Source organism: Phycodurus eques, chromosome 1 (genome assembly GCF_024500275.1).
Source record: "Phycodurus eques isolate BA_2022a chromosome 1, UOR_Pequ_1.1, whole genome shotgun sequence".
In the NCBI taxonomy this organism is placed as follows: domain Eukaryota; kingdom Metazoa; phylum Chordata; class Actinopteri; order Syngnathiformes; family Syngnathidae; genus Phycodurus; species Phycodurus eques.
The window spans coordinates 41,612,489-41,628,446 of record NC_084525.1 but is presented as its reverse complement, the minus strand read 5'-3'; the positions used below and the strand labels follow the sequence as shown (position 1 = coordinate 41,628,446).

The window sequence follows — 15,958 nt, the reverse complement described above, 5'->3', positions numbered from 1 at the left end:
TGTTAAATCATGAATTAACTGTGGCTGGTCACATTTTTGGGAAAACTTTAGTAAAAAGTTAATTTTTACTAATCACACCCAAGCCTGATTACCTCCAGACCTGTTCGATCAAGAGGCCAAAAGATTCCAAAAAGCTGCAACAAAATGCCACAATCCAAAGAAATTCAAGAACAGATGAGAAATATAGTAATAGACATCCATTAGTCTGGAAATGGTTACAAAGCCATTTCTCAAGCTTTAGGAGTCCAGTGAACCACGGTGCGAACCATTATCCACAAACATAGAAAACAAGGAACACTGGGGAACCTTCCCCACGAGTGGCCGGTTTACAAACATTACCCCAAGTGCACAGCGATGCCTCTTCCAGGAGGTCACACAGGACACCATCTAGGGGTGTCCCGAGCAGATGTTTGAGATGGGATATCGGTCCGATGTCAGCAAAAAAAAAAAAAAAAAGTATCGGATTAGATCGGACTGGATCTAAAATCTCCTTATCCCGCTCCTGCACTTCTATTCAGCAGCGCCCAGATGGCATGCAGAGCCCACATTGATCACAGGAACAGGTTGCTAAGGTGCTAACATAGTTGCAAGGAGTAGGACAGATTTGTTTGTTGCCCCACCCTCACAAAAATTGGTAGCTCAAAGCTAACACAAAATGAATGAAAAAAACCATTGACAAGCTCATGAAAATTAGCATCAAACTCATACTTATCTCAAAATAATTAATATTGGTACACAAACGCGGTACAAACAGGCAATATAATAACACTCCCAGTGATCTATACGGTAGATCTGGTCTTCAGTGAAGAGAGAAGAGAGGTGAGCGGACAGTTCTTCAGAGGTCATGTCCAAACCGCTTCTCTACAATCACTCTGGTCCAGCCTCTACAAAGAACAGATGGGGTATCATTGCAACACACTATTCACATCTAACCCAAGACCTGAACTTCTAGCATATAGTGTATGTGAAGGCATCCTGCCAACTGCCAGCTTGCATTCCTTTGCTTACAAACATCCAGTCATACAGCAGTGCGCTGCAAGAGATGAGGCAAGAAATGTAGACTGACTTTTCGCTCATACAGTTGTGCTTTATGTTCTTGGTAACATTGTGGTAGACTGAGGGCGGCAGGGCCAAGTAGAAGAGCCGGTTTGCCTCACTCCCGTATTCGCTTCAAACTCTGTGAAAAATGAGTTATTGACAATATTCGATCGTACTTTCTTTGTGACTGCATGTGTATCTCATTGCGTGCACCACACTGCCACTCAGAGGTCAAGACGTACACAGCAGGAACAGCGATTTCAACAAGGCACACACAAACAGATGCACTAAAGTCTCACGATACATTATTCCTATCCGCCACGACATTGTTCATAAAACTATACTCCAGATACTTTGCCACACTTGCTGTTCCCACCATAGTAAAAGGAGACAGTTAAAAAAAAAAAAAAAAAAAAAAAAAAAAAAAAATTACTTGAATTGTTATTTCCGACTTAAAAAGTATCATTTGTATTTAATATTTATTCAGGTTATTTTACATGGTTTTTAAAGTTACTTTATGTACAGCAACCCATTGATTAATAATACATGGGTCAGTTTTTCCACATACCTACTGTTGGCTGGTTATTGTTCTCTGAGTAATATCACTTCATGAAGCCTTTTCTAACATTCAATACAATAAAGTATCTATGATTATTGCTGATATCGGATCAGACCGGTATCGGCCAAAACTCAAGGCTGCAATATCGGTATTGGATCGGAAGTGAAAAAGTTGGATCGGGGCATCCCTAACAGCATCTGAAGAACTGCTGGCCTCCCTCGCCTCAGTTAAGGTCAGCGTTCATGATTCAACAATAAGGAAGAGACTGGGCAAAAACAGCATCCATGGCAGAGTTCTAAGGCGAAAACACCTGCTGACCAAAAACAACAAAGAAGGAAAAAAAAAAAAAAAAACTAAAATTAAAAAATCCCAATGTGTTCTCAAAACTTTTCTGAGAATATACTATGGAATGACGAGATGAAAGAAAACATTTTGGAAGGTGTGTGTCTCGTGACAGAACATCATACCAAAAGTCAAACATGGTGGTGGTAGTGTGATGGTCTGGGACTGCTTCTCCTTCAGGACCTGCACGACTGTGATTGATGGAACCATGAATTCTGCTCTTGACCAGAAAATCCTGAAGGAGAATCTTCGGCCCTCAGTTCATACCTTCAAGCTGAGGCGGACTTGGGTTCGGCAGGAGGACAACAACCCATAAAGACACCAGCAAGTCGACTTCTGAATAGCTTAAAAAAAGCAAAATGAAGGTTTTGGAGTGGCCTAGTCAAAGTCCGGACTTGAATCCGACTGAAGTGCAGTGGCATGACTTTAAAAAGGCCGTTCATGCTAAAAAAAACCCTGCAGTGTTGCTGAAGTAAAACAATTCTGCAAGTAAGAGTGGGTAAAAATATCTCCACAGAGATGTGCAAGACTCATTGCCAGTTAAAGAAAACGCTTGATTTGAGTTGTTGCTGCAGCGGGTGGCCCATCCAGTTATTAGCTTTAGGGGGCCATTACGTTTTCCATATAGGGCCAGGTAGCTTTTAAAACTTTTTATCGCCTTGATAAATAAAATCACCATTTTAAAAACTGCATTTTATGCTTACCTGGGTTATCTTTTTCTGCAAATCTTAAACATTAAAGTGGAGAAACCATGCAAAAAAAAAATAAGAACTTGAATAGGGGGCCAATACTTTTTCATGGCACTGTATATCTGCATACACAGACATATAAACAGGGTAGTGTAACTGAATGTATGTAAGCGGTGTTTACCTGATAACATAGTAAAGTCATACATACAGTAATTATTTTTATTAAAAAAGCACTTTGAGGCCATGAATATAAAACAAATAGAAAAAAAAAGTAAGAACGCCATTAACTAAGTGTGCGTTCGTGTGCCATGTGGCGTATTAAGCCGCTGTGCACTTTATGGCACGCTACTCGTAACCTCAAAATCGTGTACAGTATGTCGGGACCGTCATAAACAAGGACCCTCTGTGCGTGCGTGTGTGCACCTATACAATAGTGTATAGCGCATATAAACAAAAATATTTTTTGTTAAGACAAGCATTATAAAACGTAGCTGAAGTAGAGACGCAGTCTTGCAGTTAGTATGGACAGAAAAGGGAAAAGAGGAGTGAAAAGGAAGAAATGGTCGCAGCGTATATTTAGGGCTGCAGTAAAATGCAGGCAGAAGAGGATCCTAAATCCACCACCAAAATGCATCTGGCTTGAGGCAGGAATGATGAAAAAAAGCACCAAGCACGTACGAGCACAACGCAAAGCAGAGACACTTGCTTGTTAGATCACCCCAAGAAGCTGCAGTAGGATTCCCTCCATGCTATGACCAGGAGGCAGCCATGTTATCAGGACGAAGGGGAAAGCCAGAGTAAAGTCAGCAGGATTGAGAAAACGCAGATCTGCCAGACCCAACAACCAGGATGGTACTATAGGTTTTGTACAGGCTCAGAGGTTTTAAAAAAAATAAAATAAAATAAAAATAAATAAATAAATTAGGGGGGCAACATTAAAACATTTGTAAATACAGTGGAACCTCGAAAGTCAAATGCACTTGATGTTGTGCAAATGGGAATTGCAAAAAAACAAAACAAAATCCTCTAAAGTCACAAAACGTATTAATTTTTCTCATCCTTTTGTTTTTTTCCAATAGATAGAACTTGCATGACACTGGCTTTTGCAGCACTAATCCCAGAGTAAGACCAGCCTCAATAAGGGCTGTTAAAAAATGTGAAAATAACAGAATATACACTGCTAAGCAGACTCACTCAATACTTCTGTCTATCTTGACTTTTTCCATCATCGCTAGTTGTCAAAGTGAAAATAAAGGATTTTGACATTTTATTGCTGACACTCAGCAGCTTTTTTACTTTCGACTTGCATCTGCTACATGAACCAGACACACATTATGCATTCTTCTTTCATTCTTAAAGTTGACTAAGGTTTTATTGTTTTTACATTTTACTCTTAACCGTGGTTGCTTAACTTATTTTTATACTTCTATGACAAGACTGTCAATAAATGTTTGTCATTTGTGTCAGTTGAAGCAAAGAAGGGACTATTTTTATTTTCATCATTCCCTATGGCAGAAAGTGTGTGGAGGTCAATCAGTGTCCTAAAACCGAGTGTGTTTGACTATGGAGGCTCCGCTGTAACATAATCGCACCTCACTTCGTTAGTGAGGAGCAGGTTTGTAGGTTCCACTGTAGTTCAGCATAATTGGAAGCAAACACTATTATGGCGCTAGTCTAATTCGTATGCTTGTGTTGGGCTCGGAAACTGAGTAAGAATTAAGAGATTCAACTGGTACTTGACCCAGATTGGCTGTCTTTGTGTCCGAGCCTGAACTCCCTGCAGTCCATTCCTGCAGTTGTTGGCCTCAGCCGAGTGAGGGCAACGTACCTCGATGGCAACAAGCTTGTCCAGGGGATTCAGTGGGGACATGGCCAGACTGGCATGGCTAGGTGGTGATGAGAAGGAGGAGGAAAGCATGGATGTGGAAGAGGAAGGGGAGTGATGGCTCTGCTGGATAAGGTCTGGTAGGTGGTGAATGCAGCCAGTGAAGCCATTTTTCTCTTGGAGGCTGTGGCTGAGGGATTGGGGCTGACCGTGAGAGGCACCGGCCGGGGAAGAGGAGGAGAGATTGACCAACCGCTTAATGTCAGTGGTGCTCTGCAAGCAAGAACAGGCACACTTTTGGCTCCAGTGAACAGCAGGAAAGATGATGCATTCTGCAGTCTTGTGTTTTTAAGATCTTCTTCTTCCAATAATAATAATTTTTAAAAAAAACATTCGGAGTGGGCCTTTGATGATAGACTAATGTGGTGAGGATTGTAGTGAATGAATGGATGAAAACACTGGACAAAGAAACACTGTCTCTTTGTTCTTTGGGTTGAAAATGTTCTAAAAGGAGATTCCCATCTCCTCTTCCTACCTGTCTGATGACCAGTGTGCCATCCTTTGAGGGTGTGGTGGCCTGGTTGCTCTCAGAGTCTTCAACCAGCATGGTTTTGGCAGACCCGGTCTCCCCATTGCTCAGCCTCCTGTGGAAGCCGTGAGTAGATCTGCTGTGCACAATCAGAATCATTTTAAGAACATCTTAGGAAAAACATGAACTTTCAAACTTTCTACAAAGAAACAAATAGCAGAATGGTCAATCAGTGTTCCACCAACCCAGAACGGGAGTCCTCTGCTCCTGAGGTAGATTCCTCTCCTGCTTCCTGGTCTACTTCCTCCTCCTCCTCCTCATCAGTGGTGCCGGAGTCTTCACTTGAGGAAGAGTAGTCCGTCACCTTGTGTGGAGGCCGCACGTCATCCACCGCACGAAGCTCCTTAGCGAGGGCTGTCAGGTCCTAAGGAGTAGTGATAACCAAAAACAGTTAAGACAGGAGACAAAGTGACAGGAAGAGTGAATGTGCATTCCAATGTGGTTGTCTTAAAATCGCGTGTCGGACACTGCATAAGGCAACAAAGTGAGGAAAGAAGAGGAGCCACACTATCACATTGCAAAACTAAAGAATTGGATTGCATTCATCTTCCAAAGAAATCAAAGTGTCTAAGATTTTATATTTATTTTACAGGGCAATGACCGGAGGTGATATATCTCCTTTAAGTGTCCGGTATTTTGCCAAAGCTTTTCTAGCGTTTGGGTTGTAACATTGTCTCTACGGTGCCTCAGTAAACGTGAAATACAGTATGAATTAAAATCTTCCATGCATTACTGAGTTCGAAAAGTGGCCTGAAATCGGGTCATTCAAATTTCTCGAGCTTATCTACGTCACTCGCGAAGATCTCCGCCTAACTCTCTGCTCCCGAGCCAGCGCTGTAGACAAACACGTGTGCTCTCACAAATCGGTCTGCTACATGGAGACAACCAATCAGAGGAAAGGGGGCGGTCTTAGCCAAACATGGACAAAGAAGATACAAAACCGGGTCAGAAGTAACAAAAGTAGCTGTCAGAGGGGCCTTTTCTGGACGTGACAAAACCAAGGTGTTTGGACACTTTTGTACTAAGTCCATGTTAGAGAGTCACTCTATGGAGGTCTAAATAGCCAAAATATGGGACCTTTACCTAATAGTCTTACCACGACAACCTAAGCGGTTCCCCCCAAAACAAACAGGTAGTGGATTCATATGAAGGTACATGTAAGGTGCGTGAGTGGAAAAACATTGAGAGTTTTCACCTTTGCGCAAAAAAAATAAGTAAATAAATAAAACAAAAAGGTTTGCTGGCCCACTAAAAACATGGAAACATACAGCAGGTCGAGTAGGCCTGGCCAAGTTCTTTTCCTCAGTTTTTTTGGGAAGATTCTCAGGACGCTGGAAAGGCGATCCTTCAGACTTGGAGGATGCTTGGAAGATCAAAAGAGGAAACTGGATTAGAAAATGTTGTTTTTTATTGGTGGCGGACAGACAGGAAGTGGCCGAGTACAATACTAGGGGACTCACAGCGTGGCCTGAAGCGGTCCCCAGGACTGGCCTGGGAGCTGGAGTTGGAAGAGCCAGAGGAACTCCCGCTGCCGGGCCGCGGTTGCAGCTTCTCCACCCGGTCCCACAAGGGGCGCTGCTCCACATTTCTGCCCAAGAGAAGAAAGCTTCAATAACATGTACAGGGCCATTCAAAAGTGTCACAATCTATCTACTTTAACATCTTCTCGACTTACCCAGATGTGTTCCTCTGGCCACCAGGCTGCAATGGCAGTGGTGACTCCCGGCGAGAGAGTACTGGCGAACGGGACGTTGTTCTCACAGGTACCTGGACACATGCAATGTTTGCTTTAAACCTGTTAAACTGTCACCCACTAGTGACACGAGGAAACACTCTTTTTATAGACAGCAAAACATTTTTACATGAAAGTTCAATTACAGACAGACAGGTTGTGTTTGAGTAGCATGGTCAGGGGACTGACAGAGATGACGACATGAATGAGGAAACTGAATGGAGTGCACCAGGGGAGGGAGGCGGCCCTTTATGACTCCTTACCTTGGGTGGCACTTCGTCACCGGGCTGAGCTTGAGGCTGATGGAGGGGAGGTTGGGGCTGGGGGTCAGTGCGTGCAGGCGATGGGTGATGATGGTGGGGATCCTGGGAGCGCAGGTGGAGTTGTGCAAAGCTAGAAGTAACGGCACCGGGCTCGCTGAAGGACTGGGAGCGAGCGACCGCGGGTAGAGGAGGAGGAGAGGGGGCAGCGCTATTGCTGCTCTTTAGAGCAGCAAGGTGGGACCACTGGACCTTTAAGGAGTGAGGGAGGGGGTGAAACACAGTGAGACACAAGGGAAGATGCGTGGTGTACATGCATGCACTTAGCTTTACACACATGCAAACAAGAGACAACAAAATAAAGACTGCGATCATCGTCAGGACATATGTAAACCAGTGATTCCCAATCACAGTGCCGTGAGAGATAATCAAGGATTATGCAGGAAATTATCTAAATTATTTGTCTGACAATATTAATTACAATTTAATGCTCTTCCATTTGATAATAGAAGGTATAATAAACTTTTGTATCCACCTGTTGCCATCCATTACACAGAATAGCTTTTTTGTTCAATTAAACGTGCACAGATTTTACACTGGGTAAATTAAGGTCATTGTTATTACATCATTATTCATAGCATTAAGTGTTCATAGATTTTGTGACATTTTTGTTTCAAAGAATATCATGGCACAACACTAACAATATGGGTGCCTTTCCTCACTAAAGGTTAGGAAACACTGATTTGAGTTGTCTTTAGGACGTGCGATAGCGCCACCGAGTACATACTGTAGTCATCTTCTGATGAAAACCATGTACAACGTTCTCTTTCTCTTAACAATGTTTTGTTAAGAGAAAGAAACAACTTTTTCGCTGCTGAGTATTTTTTAAGACAACACTACACAGCATCTAGATTTCACACCGGAAATGTAGATCTTTTCACAGTTACCACTTTATATACGTGTATTCTAAACATGTATGCTCAAGGGGCTTTTCTCTGCTACTTGAATCACCGCTCCACCAAGTTTTGTGGAACTCAGTTCTGTAATTGTATAATTGTTCCATCCATCTTCTTCCGCTTATCTGAGATCAGGTCACGGGGGCAGCAGCTTGAGCAGGGAGGCTCAGACTTCCCTCTCCTCAGCCACTAGCCACTTCGTCCAGCTCTTCCGGGGGAAACCCGACGCGCTCGCAGGCCAGCCGAGAGACAGTCTCTTCAGCATGTCCTGGGTCGCCCCTGAGGGCTTCTCCCGGTGGGACGAGCCAAGAACACGTCACCAGGGAGGCGTCCTAATCAGATGCCTAAACCAACTCATCTGGCTACTCTTGATGTGAAGGAGCAGCAGCTCGACTCTGAGCCCCTCCAAGATGACCGAGCTTCTCACCCTATCACTAAGGGAGAGCCCAGACACCCTGCAAAGGAAACTAATTTCGGCTGCTTGTATCCTTGATCTTGTTCTTTCGGTTATGACCCACAGCTCGTGACCAGAGGTGTGGGTAGGAACGTAGATCGACCAGTAAATTGAGAGCTTTGCCTTTTGACTCAGCTCCTTCTTCACCAAGACAGACCGATACAGAGGCCTTTGTTTATTTTATTATTTTTATACTCCTGTAGGTAATTTACAAACAAATTAAGCAAAATTTTGATTTTCATATGTTAAATGGACCAACGGTGAGGGATGCCGTCAAGCTGAAGAAGGAGTCCTATCGGGCCTTTTTAGCCAGTGGGACTCCTGAGGCAGCTGATGGGTACCGGCTGACCAAGCGGAATGCAGCTTTGGTGGTCGCTGAAGCCAAAACTCGGGGATGGGAGGAGTTCGGTGAGGCCATGGAGAAAGACTTCCAGACGGCTTCGAGGAAATTCTGGTGCACCCTCCGGCGTCTCAGGAGGGGGAAACAGTGCACCATCAACACGGTTTATAGTGCGGATAGGGCGCTGCTGACCACGACTCGGGACGTTGTGAGTCGGTGGGGAGAATACTTCGAAGGCCTCCTTAATTCCACCGACACGCCTTCCCATGTGGAAGCAGAGTCTGGGTTCTCTGAGGCGGGCTCTGCTATCTCTGGGGTTGAGGTCACCGAGGTGGTTAAAAAGCTCCTCGGTGGCAAGGCCCGGGGGTGGATGAGATTCGGCTCTGGATGTTGTGGGGCTGTCCTGGTTGACACGCCTTTGCAACATCGCGTGCACATCGTGGACAGTGCCTCTGGATTGGCAGACCGGGGTGGTGGTCCCCCTTTTTAAGAAGGGGGACGGGAGGGTGTGTTGCAACTACAGGGGGATCACACTCCTCAGCCTCCCTGGTAAGGTCTATTCAGGGGTGCTGGAAAGGAGGGTCCGTCGGGAAGTCAAATCTTAGATTCAGGAGGAGAAGTGTGGTTTTCGACCTGGTCGTGGAACAGTGGAACAGCTCTACACCCTCGGCAGGGTCCTCGAGGGTGCATGGGAGTGTTTTGTGGACTTGGAAAAGGCGCTCGACCGTGTCCCTCGGGGAGTCCTGTGGGGGGGTGCTTCGGGAGTATGGTGTACTGAACCCTCTGATACGGGCTATTCGGTCCGTGTACGACCGGAATCAGAGTTTGGGCCGCATATCCGGCAGTAAGTCAGACTCGTTTCCAGGGAGGGTTGGACTCTGCCAAGGCTGCCCTTTGTCACAGATTCTGTTCATAACTTTTCTGGACAGAATTTCAAGGCGCAGTCGAGGCGTAGAAGGGGTCCGGTTTGGTGGCCTCAATGTTGCATCTCTGCTTTTTGCAGATGATGTGGTTCTGTTGGCTTCATAAAGCCGTGATCTCCAATTCTCACTGGAGCAGGTCGCAGCAGAGTGTGAAGGAATCAGCACCTCCAAATTTGAGACCATGGTCCTCAGTGGGAAAAGGGTGGCATGTCCTCTCCAGGTCGGGGATGAGATCCTGCCTCAAGTGGAGGAGTTCAAGTATCTTGGGATCTTGTTCACGAGTGAGGGAAGAATGGAACGGGAGATCAACAGGCGGATCGGTCTGCCGGAGCTCAGCCGAAAGGCGAAGCTCTCAATTTACCAGTCGATCTATGTTCCTATGGTCACGACCTGTGGGTCATAACCGAAAGAACAAGATCCCGGATACAAGCGGCTGAAATTAGTTTCTTCCGCAGGGTATCCGGGCTCTCCCTTAGAGATAAGTTGAGAAGCTAGTTCATCCGGGAGGAATTTTGAGTAGAGTAGCTGCTCCTCTGCATTGAGAGGAGCCAGATGAGGTGGCTGAGGCATCTGATTCGGATGCCTCCCTGGTGAGGTGTTCCGGGCACGTCAGGGACCACGTCAGGGACAACCCAGGACACGCTGGAGAAACTACATCTTTTGGCTGGCCTAGGAACACCTCGTGATCCTGGATGAGAGCTGAAGTGGCTGGGAGAGGGAAGTCTGGGCGTCCCTGCTAAAGCTACTGCCCCCGCGACCCGACCTCGGATAAGTGGTAGAAAATGGATGGATATGTTAAATGTGTAGTGGACAAAATCCACAAATCGAGGCGCCACACAGACTCGCAACCATTTGAGAAACCTACTCCTCCACGCTGCCCTGCTGTGAGACGCTTAGTGTACGTCACGTGAACCAGAACCTAATTAGCACCTTCTTGTCAAATCTTTATTCCTGTCTTCAAAAGACTCCTTCCCCGACCAACAGATTGGAGGGACACTCCCATCAAGCAGACTATGTGGTTAATATTCACCCATGTGCGTGAGGCGCCACCCACTGGCGTTGAGAGGAACTGCAAGCGCCAGAACTTGTGGACATGCCTTTGATGTTTGTTAACGGAAGATAAAATGTGAGTTTTTATATCTTGCAAACTTGGTAGAAATATTCCAAATGTATGCCTTGGTGTCTGTGTCCCCATTGCCACTTTGACAGGTCCTCTGCAAGATTTTGAAAGCTGTTCATGATTGGAAATCAAACAGTACAAAATGTTGTATTGAACAATAAGCAACCGATATGCCACAACCAAAGTTTAAACAATTAGTGTATGCATGAGAGTACAAAGGTAGGAGTGTTTTAGATTAATATGATTTCAAAACCCGGCGGCCGACTGGTTAGAGCGTCTGCCTCACAGTTCTTAGGAGCGGGGTTCAACCCTCGGTCCCGCCTGTGTGGAGTTTGCATGTTCTCCCCGTGCCTGCGTGGGTTTTCTCCGGGCACTCCAGTTTCCTCCCACATCCCAAAAACATGCATGGTAGGTTAATTGACAACTCTAAATTGCTCGTGTGAATGTGAGTGTGAATGGTTGTTTGTTTGTGCCCTGCGATTGGCTGGCAACCAGTTCAGGGTATACCCCGCCTCCTGCCCGATGATAGCTGGGATAGGTTCCAGCACGCTCGCGACCCTAGTGAGGCTCAGAAAATGGATGGATGGCTTCGCGCTGGTGGGCGTGGTCTTCTCCAAGTTGGAACTCCCTCCTCCTACGCCCTGCCCCAGGGGTATTTACCTCTAAACTCACAACTTTCTCAGGAGTTGAGTAGTGTTGAGGCTTCTTTTTCCTTCTCCTTGTACCTTTGCTGGCAGCTCGCCAGCTGGGTGGCCTTCTTTTGGTCCCCTTTTTATCCTCGGGCGCCTTTGGGTGAACACCGGGTGCCACCACGTGTGCGAACGCTCGCCGCAACCAAGTCAGCGGCGTTTTCGATCGTAGAAGTCGACCATGCGGCTCCGATCACTTTCCCTATCCACAATCGGTCGGTGGGGCCTCAACGAATAGCTGCCGGCATCCAGGACAGATCGCGCACGCCTCTGAGGGCCAGAGCTCAAGGTCAACCGGCACAGAAGTTATGAGCGCATCCCAAACGGGACCACAACTTTCCTTTCCTATTTCTTTTTATTTTTGTGCATCTGGTTTTTCTTCAACCGAACCTTCTTCCTTTCTGCCTGAGCTCCGGAGGAAGACCACACCAAAGACCAGATGATCTACGTTTGTGAGTGGACACTGCAAACCTTACTATGATGTACGACATCAGTGCGCAATAATTGTAGGGAAATTACTCGCTTCATATGAAATCCCAACTTTGCCTTCTCTCGCTCTGACTCAACGCATTAAACGCTCATTTATTTTAGCCCAGTGACCACACACGATGTCCTCTTTTCCATTTTCATACGCCTTATTCTCTCTTTCGTTTACCCTCAGTGTTATTTTATTTTTGTAGCTTGTAGTTGTGTTTCATTAAATATACCATAGAATTCCACTCTGGGTCGTATTTTCTGTGTGTTCTGAATTTAAGTAAACCTCTGTAACCTAGGACTCAAAATGTCATTGTGTAGCAACGCCCAGATTATGAGACTGATTTAAAAGGTTTTGTCGTCATTTCGCCTAAAGTTAAACTTGTAAAATTGTCGGGGGTGCCCTTTGAGACAATAGTTTGATTTTAACAAATCAAAATTACAATAAACCAGTAGTAACGCAAACATCGCTCCCGGCTTATTACTTTATGCTAAATTAATTACAATTCTTATTTGATATATAATCGCTACAAATGGATGAAATGGATATACACTACAAGGTTTTTCCTCACGCAGCAACAATATTCATTTTGTTTATGCAATACTGAGGGAGGAAGAAGTGGAGTAGAGCAGTTACCTGAGGTTCCATGGGCCGGTGCATAGCAGAGGCCTCGGACGAGCTGCTACCGTTGGAGAAGGGTTCAGCAGAGCGGGGGGGAAGAGGAGGTTGCTTGGGAGGAGCGGCAGTCTGAGGAGAACCTTGAATATTCTTACGGTATCGTTCGTCAGCCTGGGGTGAGGGAACCACAATAAGACAAACAATAAGGATCAAACGTCAGTGCTGACAATCAAGCTCAAAGGTCCATCATCACAATCAGAATGCTTCTTTCATTGTCTATAAAGGCGAGCGGCAAGTGTGACAAGTCATGCTTGAAGCTGCACAGACACAGGAGAACATAGGTTATTGCATCAACATCTTTGAATACTTAAAAGGAAGGAAAGACTGTTGTTAATAATGACGTGCCTCGCTGCTTGAATGTTAGTTTGAGCTTTGCCCATTTACATGCAGCTGCCCAATTCACAAGGGCAGCGCAGCCATTAACTCCATCAGGAATTTGCCATTTTTGGTCTCCAAAGGAGAAATCATGGTAACTCTAGTGTTGTTGGCACCATCTCTGTCGTTGTCACAGGGGCAGAGCAAAGACAAAGCAAGAAGATGGAAAAAGCAGGCGGCAGGCCAGTCAGAGTCAACAAGGGGGTTCACCTCTCTGATAGGCTGAGGAAGATGATTGACCGGTCTATCAAGCTCAGCATGATCTCCCAGAGGAAGTGTGAAGTGGATGGAGGGTTCAGGCTGAAGAGGTTTGGGACTACAGGAGGAGAGAATGTGGCTGACATTCTCATCAGGGTCGCTTTTCTCTGACACTGCTGCCTGAGCTTTAGCGCCGTCCTGTGGCATTCCAGAGTTCTCAGAGACGCCTGTCAGTATTGTAACGGTACTGTTGAGTACTACAGCTTGTGGGGGCAGGGTAAGGATTCTGTTGGGGGGCGGGGTGGTCATCAGAGCATTGCTAGGGTCTGAGGGGAGTTTGGCCTTATCACCAAGCTGCTGCCGGGATGCACGCTGGAGTGACAGCAGCTGTTCTTGCTGCAGCCGCTTGTGTAGCCGCTCAGCCTTGCGCTGCTCCTCCAACTCGCGCCACTTGAACTCCTAGCGCACATTTTGGGGATTCAATGCTGTCGCCTCAATCATTTTCTACCAAAAAGTACGTCTACAATTTTGCCTAATTTCCTGCTGGGAGATTGTCCCACTACCTCTCCTTCCTCTCAAACATTAAGAGAATGATACAAACCTGGAGCCAGTTCAGATGAAGTGAGGTGACAAATATACTAAAATGCATGTTTTAGGTCACGTGGTTGTGTGACTTACTAGTAACATGGCCTGTTCACGCAGCAGCTGCTCCTGTAACATCTCCAAATGTCTCTGCTCCTCCTCGAGCTGCCGCCGGATGTACTCCTATCAAAGCAAAGCGATAATTAGAGTTCAAATTCATGTCAATGTCCAGGTTTAGTTTATGTCCCCGTACACTATTTTTTTTCAAAATCCCATTTTAATTACTCAGTGGAATACTGTTACGCGTCGTTGGGGCCTCTGAAAGGTACTATTTAAAGTATATACACACACACATATATATATATATATATATATTTATATATATATACACACACATATATATATATATATATATATATATATACATATATATATATACATATATACATATACATATATACATATACATATATATTACATACACAAATGCGAAAGCTGACGAGCAATTTCGGCAAAAAGAGCCACGCCTACGCGCAGATTGCCTATAATAGCATTGTTCAATGGTGTATTTCCTAATCCTGCAAAACCAAACAACTACTGTCTAAATTTTTGAGAAAATAAAGGTTGTATTGAAGAAACCAACAAGTGCCATACACATTTTAGTGACAAAACTATCATCATTATTGAAGCCAATCATGTATGTACGCCATCACAAACACTACATACTCAAACATGGCTGCACACATTATTACTTCTCATTAACTCGCAGCTATTATAGCGTCGATTGTGTTTGAAAGTGAGCGTTAAATAGGATAATTGTGTGAATCAATTCAAGCGAGATGTTAAGTGTTGTGATGTGTCGGTCACAAATGATCCCATCAACTAACACTCCTGTCCGATGTGTGAATGTGTCTTCTGCAACTGTTGGGTGGTGCGAGTGGAAGGTGGATGAGGGGCATGTGTCTGCAGGATGAAGGTTTTAGGCTTAAGCAAAATAATAGTTGCATGTTTTTGGGTGTGGTTCCAGCCAACATTCATGTTGATCAACCACCGCTCATCCTCGTTTCATGATCTAAGCAGATGCTATACTGTATATACAGTATATCTTCTGTCTTTTCTGTTACAAGAGGGCGTTTAGTGATTTCTCTAGTTGATGGCTGACTTGAAAATTTTAAATATTAGTGTTAGTAGGTGCCACTTTAGATGGGAAAACATAGCATTTGTGCTTTTATTATATATGAGGACAGACTAGCACATTTACAAGTGACCGTGCTACTGGTCTCATTTTTAGTAAAGTATTTCCACGCATTTGAGGCACCTGCTAGGATGCCACGAGGCTTCCATGTTAATGCTAAAACACATGATTAGCAATTAGTAAACTTCTAGCTCTAACAGTCTTTGCGCAGTGGTAAAGTCCATTCACAGATTTCTCTGTTCAACCCCTACTATACAGTGGTACCTTGACATACAAGTACAGTGGAACCTAGGTTTTCATATGCCCGTTTTCGTAAGATTCGGTTTTTCGTCGGTTTGAAAATGGTCAGTGACAAACTCATCTGCCCGCAAGACTCAGCACTCATTTCCTAGACTCGAACATCCACACAAAACATTCCATGCCCAACTTTTGTTTTCTTGTAGGGTTGTGAACATGTTGCCATGCCAAGTTATACGGCCATTATCCAGTCATTTATTTACTACTTGAACATGCCATGTATCATTGTTTCTACTGTCTGTATTTCTGTTCATATTTTGTCAGCCGAATTTAAGTACGTGAGACGTTACTGTGTTACAGGGTGCAGCACTTCCACGCGAGTGACACCAAGTTTGAAGCATTGTGAAGGTTTTTGTGCTTCTTTATTGAGTGCAACTCTTCAAAAAGCCACCACTGAGCAAAAGAAAATTCCACGGTAAAAATCAAGAAATATTGCTAGGAAAGTTAAAAAAAACAAAAACAAAACAAAAAATTCTAAGCAATAACCTCTCCTCCCCTATCTAACTTCTTTGCTTTCTGTCATATGCCATCAAGAGTCTTCAAATGCGATGTTTTATGCTTCTGACGTCATAAATAAATGGACATACAACTACAGTTACTACATAATTCACTCCTTCGCAGTATGAACTTTTGACCGTTAGA

At 44.8% G+C, this 15,958-nt stretch overlaps 1 protein-coding gene across 8 annotated transcripts in view; it reads right to left on the bottom strand.

Annotated features, from left to right (window-relative positions):
• LOC133410816 (mitogen-activated protein kinase kinase kinase kinase 4-like) overlaps nucleotides 1–15,958 on the bottom strand; it is a 50,267-nt gene that overhangs the window by 3,945 nt on the left and 30,364 nt on the right. Inside the window, exons 14-25 of one of the 8 annotated variants that reach the window (XR_009769585.1) lie at nucleotides 13,921–14,007; nucleotides 13,255–13,701; nucleotides 12,628–12,780; nucleotides 7,038–7,286; nucleotides 6,718–6,809; nucleotides 6,503–6,630; nucleotides 6,311–6,405; nucleotides 5,228–5,406; nucleotides 4,989–5,121; nucleotides 4,457–4,726; nucleotides 1,067–1,177; nucleotides 822–884 (exon numbers count right to left, since the gene is read on the bottom strand). Coding sequence is in view for 6 of the 8 variants with exons in the window: in XM_061692394.1 (XP_061548378.1) it covers nucleotides 1,154–1,177; nucleotides 4,457–4,726; nucleotides 4,989–5,121; nucleotides 5,228–5,406; nucleotides 6,311–6,405; nucleotides 6,503–6,630; nucleotides 6,718–6,809; nucleotides 7,038–7,286; nucleotides 12,628–12,780; nucleotides 13,255–13,701; nucleotides 13,921–14,007 (1,857 nt within the window). In the remaining 2 variants the exon portion in view is untranslated. Of the gene's footprint in view, nucleotides 1–339; nucleotides 885–910; nucleotides 1,178–4,456; nucleotides 4,727–4,988; nucleotides 5,122–5,227; nucleotides 5,407–6,310; nucleotides 6,406–6,502; nucleotides 6,631–6,717; nucleotides 6,810–7,037; nucleotides 7,287–12,627; nucleotides 12,781–13,254; nucleotides 13,702–13,920; nucleotides 14,008–15,958 lie in introns of those variants that run through there. The other 7 variants (XR_009769584.1, XM_061692394.1, XM_061692363.1 and 4 more) reach the window with 7 other exon arrangements.